At 38.0% G+C, this 9,348-nt stretch overlaps 1 protein-coding gene across 7 annotated transcripts in view; it reads right to left on the reverse strand.

Annotated features, from left to right (window-relative positions):
- CEP135 (centrosomal protein 135) overlaps window positions 1-9,122 on the reverse strand; it is a 33,612-nt gene extending 24,490 nt beyond the window's left edge. For 2 of the 7 annotated variants that reach the window (XM_048941557.1, XM_048941558.1), the window contains exons 1-7: window positions 8,882-9,122; window positions 7,022-7,175; window positions 5,933-6,123; window positions 5,473-5,640; window positions 3,704-3,845; window positions 2,342-2,426; window positions 1,332-1,460 (exon numbers count right to left, since the gene is read on the reverse strand). In XM_048941557.1, coding sequence (XP_048797514.1) covers window positions 1,332-1,460; window positions 2,342-2,426; window positions 3,704-3,845; window positions 5,473-5,640; window positions 5,933-6,123; window positions 7,022-7,134 — 828 coding nt within the window. In that variant the 5' untranslated portion in view covers window positions 7,135-7,175; window positions 8,882-9,122. Of the gene's footprint in view, window positions 1-1,331; window positions 1,461-2,341; window positions 2,427-3,703; window positions 3,846-5,472; window positions 5,641-5,932; window positions 6,124-7,021; window positions 7,176-8,881 lie in introns of those variants that run through there. The other 5 variants (XM_048941559.1, XM_048941556.1, XM_048941555.1 and 2 more) reach the window with 4 other exon arrangements.
- Between the last annotated feature and the right edge of the window lie 226 nt (window positions 9,123-9,348).

Raw genomic sequence — 9,348 nt, forward strand, 5'->3', positions numbered from 1 at the left:
GATATCTGTACAGAAACCTGTCTTGGGCACCAGTCCAGTAAACTCAGTGCACTCTGTGTTTCCCCAGATTTCACAAGACTTGAAGACAGTTCCTTCCATCTATCTATCCAGTATATTTGCTAGGCTTGGATTCACTGTTAACTCATTCACAGAAAAGGAAGCTTTACAGATCACATTCCCAAGATCTATCTTGCTTTCAACACATCAGCATCTCAAACAAAACATTCCAGAAATTCTGTTCTAGACACACTGTTTTTACCATTATGCTATTACATGCAAGTGTAGTTAAAAGAGGCAGTGTAGGAAGAAAAAACAACATCTCAACCTATCAGAGGTGCTGCACTTCCATCTCCACATAACTTTTCTCAGTACTCCAGAAAGTTCAGTTCTAGGCACAGAACACAGTCTGGGTCTTTTCATGGTTGTAAATGCTACTATATAGAATCGATCCATTTACTGTCAGAGATTAAAAGTGGTAGATTGGCACTAAGCCTGAATAAATAGCTTTGATCTGCCTTATGCCCCAAATCTGCTTTATGCAGCTCTGAAAATATAGTATAGAAGCCTGGGCTCACTTTGTATAATCAATTTATCTTCAGCACAACTTACTAATTCCGGATCACTGAAAACAGCAGTACTGCTTCCAAGTCATAGCTCATACCATATTTTTGCATCACTGAACCTAAGCTAATGAGCTCTGCAGCCTGACTCTCTGTGACCCTGTATATGACACACCATCAGTAACCAAATGGTAAATAGGTAGTATAAATTCAGAGATAGACTATACTTCATCTGTACTCCAGTCTGCCTTATATTAGATTCAGAAATCTGAGACCAATAATGTATACATGCTAATATGCACAGTAAACACAGCATCCTTACTCCTAAGCTTATTCTTTTCTTGCAAGTCTGTGTTGCAATAAAGGTGAGGACCATTGGAATTAAGAGAATTTCCCACTATCTGATGCGATTACCTGCAGACCTCTTGGTAAGTATATATACCAGAGTTTGTTCCAAAGACATAAATAGAATGTACACATATACACTTTTAAAATAAAATTAATTTCAAACTCAGTCAAAACACTGTATACAGAAATTTCCTGAATAGTATACACAGATGTGCATACATTACATTCTTCCCAAAAAACAGGCTGTTAAAAAATTTATTTAGACAAGAAACTCTACCACCTAAAAAGCCAAGTTAAATTTGTTGATTTTTATCTAATACTGAAATTTCTTTTTGAAAGAAGATCTAAAAGTTGTTTGTGGATTGTTTTTTTTAATTGCTAGTATTTCTCATTTTGACTAATCAACAGCAATTCATTCATTACCTGCAAATTTAATTGAGCAATAAGTTTCTCATTACTTTTACTTCTTGATTCCAGAGATACAACTTCATGAGAACGACCACCATCCAATGCTAGCATTAGGCGTTCTATTTCTTTGTCTCTAAGCTCAACCTTCGAAGAAAAAAAACCTTCATCATCTTCTATAGCATTTAACAGTACCTTTGTTCTGATATGCCCCTATGCAACGCTCAGTAAGAAGAGATGTCTCTAACAATTAAATTTTTAAATTTAGTATTCAATTTTCTTGAATTACGCATTTTTCTGAACAAAGTGATTTCTCTGAAATGAAACTAAACAAATAAAATTTATGGGAGAGAAAAGAACCACCACCAACAAAATGGAACAAGTTCTAGCAGATTATTCTCTTGGAGAGCAACCAAAGAACTTAATTCACCAAGATGTGACTGAAAAAATGATGTTGGGGTTGGGTCCACTACTCCTCAGATATTGAAAGATCCATCAAGATAGAAACACCTGATGCAATTCCCTCATTTATACAGATTGTATTGCCTTTTTGATCCAATCTAATTAAAGAGCTGTAAGATCTGCTGTCCATGAATTAACCTCTGTAAAATAAAATGAAATATAACCAGTCCAAACAACAAAAAAATTATCCTAATGTAGCCATAGATCAAATTAATTTTAACCGGTGGATATTTCTACACTAAAAAACCCTAAATGTACAAAAAATTGGGCTTATAATCATCAACTACAGTTTATTTAGTGTAACTTTTATGTAGACAAATCTATAAGCAAAGGAGGTGGGGTAGCATTTTAATATTGCTGCTGTCTTCAAAGCTACAAATTCAAAGCAGCATAGAAGAATTAGAATAATTATATTTTATAAAACCTACAATGGTTAAAATAAAAATAAAATAATAGTATTTTATAACACCTACAAGGTTAAAATAAAAATAAAATTATAATCACGGCTATTACAAATAATTAAAACAAAAAAATAAAATAAAATAGTGAAACAAATGTAAACATACCTGCTTGCTGTAATTCTTCTTTCCGTTTTCTGATATCTCTAGTTTTTCCTGTAACTGTGTCACTTCTGACTGAAGTTCTTGTATTCTGAAACATAGCAATATACTGTTTATCTAGATTCATGAATGAGCCCTCCATGTACAATAATTCAATACTGTTACTTTCTCCTTGCTCTCAAATGGAAATATTTCACCAAAAAGAAAACTGTTTTGCTGATACAAAATACTAATATAGAAGCTATTGTTTGAGATACTGTGGCAGGCCAATCTTGCCTGGCTGTCAGACCCTCACTTATCCTCTCACCCCATCTCCTGAAAAAGACAGTGGGAAGACTTGAGGAAGACTAATTTGTTAACAATTGAGTAGGATGATAAGAAACAAAGACAACTCAAGACCATCTTCCACCCACCTCCATTTCCTAGGCTCAACCTCACCCCTTCATTCCCCACTATTCTACCTCCTGTCCTCAAGAAGTTGCCCCCCAAACCAACTCCCCTAGCTTTATTGTTCAGCATGTCACCAAAGGGTATGGGATATCCCTTTGGCCAGTCTGGATCAGCTGTCTTAGTGCTGTCCCCTCCCAGCTCCTCACTGGCAGGGCAGCAGAGGAAGCTGATACGTCCTTGGCTCTGTGTAAGCACCAATGGTGTTACCGACACTGTTCTCATCCTAAATCCAGAAGACAGCACCATACTAGTGACTAGGATGAAAATTCATTCCATCCCAGCAAAAAACAGGATATTGTTCTTTAAAAACTATTACTTTCACTGAAGCACCATTAGTTTGGCTGATGGGCTCAGCTCTGGCTATTGGTGGGCTCATTTTGGAGCCAGCAGAGGGCAGCTGTGTCTGGCACAGAACAGCCCTTGATCTCCTCTCACAAAGGCCACCTCTGCAGCTTCCTCACTAACAAAACCTTAACAAGTAAATCCACTTACAGGCATATTCAGAATAAGAAAAATTTTATTGAACCTTTTGTAATGTAGGTTTCCAAGCCAAAAATAGTATTACATAAGTGAGAATATGCTAGCTTTCCACTATAAACACAAAAGATCAGTTTCCCCCTGCACAAAATTATGTCTGGTTTTTTTTCAGAATCCCTTACTTAACATTCAGCGCAAGAGTAAATCCTGTATAGAAATCTTAACATAAATCCTTTAAGGATATAAGTAGCATATTAAGCATCATTGCAATTTCAACAGAAGCAGCAAGGTCAATCACCAAGTAAAATCCTATTTAAGAACTATAAAGTTCTCAAAACATCATGAAACCTTTTTCCTCAGGCAAATTTGAAAGGCAGAAGGAGGTGCTGAAGTCACAGCAGCCGATATTTAATGCCTAACATTGAAAATTCTTTAGATTACCGATTATCAGCCACCTGAAGAAGGTCTGCAACATACGGGTCCTCTGGCTGAGGCACTGGGTAGGCACTAACAGCTGATGGTGGGACAGGCTGGTCTATCTGCATGCGTTGACGCCTGAATGGGATGTTTCTTTTTCTGCCACCTGAAAAAGCCCCAAGTCAAACAGCTATTATGTGATGTTAAAACAAGAGGCTCTTCACCTTTTATACAAAGTGCGATTCTATATTTATCCCACTGCTTCTGAACTGACACAAAGCATCATTTCAATCTGAGTGAAGCTAATAAAGTTTGTACAATCCAGACATCATTCCTGAAGATATCATTGGTTTTGCTGAAGTTCAGTTTTAAAATAAGGAAATACGCAAAATCTAGTACAAGTCATTTGTTCCAGTGCTTAGGTCTCAAAATAGTTTAGAGGTTGAACATGCTGAAGCTGTAACTGATTTACCTTCCTTTCAGCTTAAACACTATCTATATGCATTAAGAGTCCTTAATAATAATGGCACAAATAAAGCCTTTGCCTCTTTGAAGAAAACAAATGTGCATTCAGCAACAGAGAGAGAAAACAAGACAGAAAACAGGAGAATTAAGGAGCAAAGGACAGGAGCAGATTTACTCGCAAAAGAAAGGACACAGAAGCAGCGGTTATTTGGCCCTGTTCCCCTAGCAGTTAATGAAAACAACTAAAAAAGCTAAGGTAAAAGCTCACAAAAAACATTTTGCTTTCAAATTTAAGAGCCATTTCATGACTAGCTTAAACTTCTGTGACGTTTACAAGTATTCCTTTTCCTTCTATCCTACTATCATTTCTATCGTAAACACATAGAGCAAAGTAGGTTATTTGGTTGCATAGTAGCATTATATTTAAAGAAAGCAAAACATTTTACAGAGGGAAAAATTACTCTCCATCAAACAAATATGTATGTAAAGTTTTTGATGCTACAGTATGGAAAAATCTTGTAAGAGTGGTGGACAAGTAGTTAAGTATGAGGGAAGAGAGACAGAAGTGTAACAGCATCTTTGAAGCAAAGAACATAGAACACAGAAAGGTATGAAAAAGTATGATTTTTATTTTCACCCCACTACATTATTTCCCTCAGGTGCCAAAAAGATGGGTAAGATCAAATGACTTTGAAGGAAAGAATTAATTTTACAGTACACTTCCCGTTATCGCCCTTAATTTGAAGCAAAATGAAGAAAAATTGAAAAAATGGGAGAAGTAATTAACCCAACAGTAATATCCTCAGCATCTTAAGTTAGTAAGAAAAAAAAGTACCTTTTAAAGGTGTAAGCTTTCAGAGGGTTGGACTGTTTGTCTGCAGACATATTTTGCATCTTGCTACTTTTTGATCTTGGTTAATAAAAATCTGAATTACTCACTTACATAGCATCAGTTAGCTATCAAAACACTCAAGTATATATTAAAAAAAAAGGAGTAGGTTAGGAGTAGCATTAAAAAATGGAAATAAAAACCATTGAGCAACAGTGCCTTTCAGCCATGCTTTAACTTAATAAAGCCTTTAACTCTAATGAATTCAAGTTTGTATACAAATTGGTCCACAGCACATCTGATGAAATTTCTTGCATACAGAGAGGAAGACTGAATTCAGAGCCCAAAGTTTCAAAAGTTAACGTCATTCTATTAGACAGTGTTATTTTACTTCAGTAATTTCTCTTCCTATATGGAAAAAATATATGTATAGTCTGAAGAGCCAAAAAAAGAAAGAAAAAAGCCAAGAGAAATATTACCTGGGATTATTTTCACTCACCAGGAGTTTGCACAACCGCTTGCAGATTCTTCTCTTGAAGCTGCTGAATTTTTTCAGTCTTGGCTTTGCTCTCTTTTTCCAGCAGTTTAATTTTATGCACATACTGGTTATTCAGGAATCTCAAGTCAACTGCTTCATTTTCAACACTCCTTAAGCTGGCTTTCAAGTCTTCAAGGGAGAGAAAGAGCAATTTTATCTTTTTTATTCACTAAAGTAGGTATGCAAATGATGCTTATATTCTTTTTCCACAACGTAAAGTTTCCGAATACCCACTGGTAAGTTTACATATGTACACATAAGCACTAATACATTTCTTTTAATTACAAAAGGAATATCCACACATGAGCTTTAATTAAAGGCACCAAAATTAACGACCACTTACAAGTAGAACTACAGATAAATGATTCTGTAGATTTTGACGCAAAACAATTTTCAAGAAGTCTCACAACTTTTATATTACCTTTGATATGACGATCAGATTGCTCCTTCAGTTTTAATATTTCCAAATGCAGCTCATTATTTTCCCTGGTAAGTTTTGCATTCTCAGTTTTATATGGTTCTATAATAGCATCATAATTGCTGCATTCTTTTTCAATTTTTCCAGCAGATAACTTTGCACTGCGCAGGCTCTCTGTTGTATGAACAAGGTCACTAGAATCAAGGACCAACAGACAAGATCACAATGTTATCAGCCTTTAAACAGTTGCTTCAAATATTTATTAAAACCTTAGAAACAAAACCAGACCATGTTAAATGTAGAACACATAAGTTGCAAGAAAAACAAAGAGAACATTAATGTAAGAAAAATGCAAAGACAGAAATCATTTGCTTAAAAAAAGTATATAGGAAAGGACGGGACAAATATGCAAAATAAAGATATGGAGAAATTCACAACTGATAATTCAATAGACTCGCTTCTATCTGCATTAGATGTTAACTATTACTAGAACCAAATTTTTTTTGCATGTTTAGTCAGATATAACTAGATTACTATGGAAATTATTATGTTCCTATTGCATCAAAGCCATGAAACATCAGAAACATTAAGACGGTGATAAAAAAGTTTGTTCTTCTATTATTATCCTGCGCAACAGCAAAGACAGCAAACTTGAACTTCTTCAAATGGAATAACAAACAAGGGAGTTGTGAATGTTTTATGCTCAGATACAGTAGAGACAATGGGGATTATTATAGAACCAGCTATAAGCGCATCTTCTAATTATCAGCAGCAACTGCTTTGGCTAATTGGTAAGGTTAGAAAATTGAATTTTCCCTTGATTGCTGATCCTTAGAGACTATCTTAACAATATAACCAATTTAAAATAAATCTTAAGATGTTCTTACAGCTTAAGCAAAACCACTTGACTTCATCATATGCTGAAACCAAATGTTAGCCTTGAAATAAGATTGTTTGAAAATAATCTTTAGGCTAACTCTTTTCTCTCACATTAAAAAAAAATAAAAATCAAACAATACCTACTACACAAATACAACGTTGTTTTATTTTTGTTTTTTTTTTTTAATCAATAAAGAATCTCTTTTGGAATACCTAAAAAGCTTTTCCACCAAAGGTAAACTCTCCACTCCCAAGGGCTGCCGGTAGCCCAGCTGATCCAGACGTTTCCTGAGATTAACAAACTTCCGCTCCGCTGCTGTCGTCATTGTAAGTGCAGCCTTTATAAAACTGAGGGAAGAAAGGACACCTGCAAAATATCATCTGTTACGGCACTTGTCCCTTACAGCACGAATAACACAGAACCTAGTAATGGAAAAGCAATTTACTGTATAATACATAAGCATATTCTGAAAAATTAGGTAAACTAAAACAGAATCATAAGGCAACCAAAAAGTTTTCAGCATATTTGCATGTATTTTTTAAAATATTTGCCTTGCCAATTAATTGTTTATCTCTGAGCATTTCCTAATATCAGAAAGCATTCAAGGCCAGGTTGGATGGGGAGTGTGATCTAGTGGGTGGCAACCCTGCAAATAAGGGGGTTGAACTGTGTGAAACTTCAGGCCCCTTCCAACATAAGTCATTCCATGAGTTTTAAGAGTATAAACACATGAGTTTTCTTTCTAGACTGCATTGTGAAAAGATCTCTCCATAAAGATGACAAAGAAGTAGATTCTGATTTCTTGAATCAGCCATCAGAGTAGCACCCTTCATAATCCAGACTGTTTAAAAAAAAAAACCAAACCTGTATACTTTTTATCTTTCATATCTGAATCTTGTTTTTAGAATTTACAAGGCAGTACTTATATTTCTACAGTAATGTTAAGCATTCTTGAATTAGGAACAGCAGTGATTGTGTTACTGTACCAAAATCTTGTCTCACAGATCCATCTTACTAAAGAAGTAAGGTGATAACTCTTAAGCCCATCTTCTCCTTAAGAACTAGATGAGTTAAAAAAATTAATTGCATTTGTTCATCAGGCTTGATTTAAGAGCATATGTTTCGGAAAGAAAAAGGATTTTTCTACTAGTTCCTTGAGAGAGTTTCACAGTGATGGCAAGAACAAAACTGCTTTACAACAAGTAAGGGAGTAAAGCTTTTCTACAGCAACCATGCTTGTTTGTGCTCCAGTATAACCAAGAAGTGGATACAGGATCTTGTTAAATCATTGAAACCAACATTTAAGCAAGATGCGATTCCTAAATGTGGTCTAGGATTAAGAGATGACAAGAACTTTTAGGATGAATCGCTGTCACGCCTTTCTCCTTCCTCAAGATTGAGAAATTCCTATCAATTCATTATTATCACCTTAATTAAACAGGAGAAAATATTATCTGACACCGCCTAGAGCCACATCTGATAACAAAATTAGTCCAAGAAATGAGTTAGGTAATTTGTGCTGTAGGTCCAAAAGATGTAAAGGAGTTAAAACAACCAGAAGAGCTGTGGGTTGTTGCTTCAGAATGCTTACCAGACACTGGATTCTTTAAGGTCAATAATCTTTGTACAATCTTTCACACAGGAAAATGGAATTGGAAAGACATTACAGTAGTCTGCAGTAGTTGCAGAGCCAGCCCTTACAGATAACCACAGCACAAATCTCGCATCCTAAGCTCTAGCAACAGGCCTTGAGTTTATCACGTCACAAAGCCTTCAATAACCTCTCCATCAGGAAAACAGGGTTTTCTAGAGATACAAAACGCATGTAAGAACGGCAGTGCAGCTTCAGTACAGCCTGAGCTCAACCCAATCAGCATCCCGTGCCTCCGATAGCGACAGCGTTTACAAACACAAAAAGCACGAGCTGCAGGATCAGGCCGCCGCGCGACGAGGCACCAGGCCGTGTAAGCGCACAGCGGCACACGAACACCGCGCGGCCACCGGCCCGCTCTGCGCCCACCTGCCCAGCCCTTACTCCTCTCCTCGCCGGCCTCCCTCCGGCTCAGCCTTACCGACACGCTGCTGAAGGTAAATTCTTCCAGGGCAAACCACGGAGGAGACGCCGAGACGTGTCACCTAGGCATCGGCAGAGCCCGGAGGAACAGAGAGCCCAGCGGCAGCCGGGCTAATCCGCGCTCCCCGCGGTCAGAGCGCATCGGCAGCGGCCGGTTCTGCGGCAGGAGCCCCGGCCCGGCCCGGCCCCGCCGCCGGTTTGAAAATGGCGCGCGGCGAAGCCACCACTTCCGCCCCATCACCACAGCAACGCGGCACGCGCCGCCGGCCCAGCCAACAGCTGCCCGCGCCTGCCGCCGCGCCCCGCCTCTTGTCGTACGACCGGCATCCCTCGCGCTTGGGAGCGGGGCGGGGGGTGGGAGCGGAGCCGGCTCCGCCTTGAGGGGCCTGGCTGCGCCTACAGGCTTCGTCATGCGCTGCCCGGGCTGGGCGAACTTCTGCTGCGCATAACCCCGCCCTCCCTGCT

The sequence above is a fragment of the Lagopus muta genome, chromosome 4 (genome assembly GCF_023343835.1).
Source record: "Lagopus muta isolate bLagMut1 chromosome 4, bLagMut1 primary, whole genome shotgun sequence".
Taxonomy (NCBI): Eukaryota; Metazoa; Chordata; class Aves; order Galliformes; family Phasianidae; genus Lagopus; species Lagopus muta.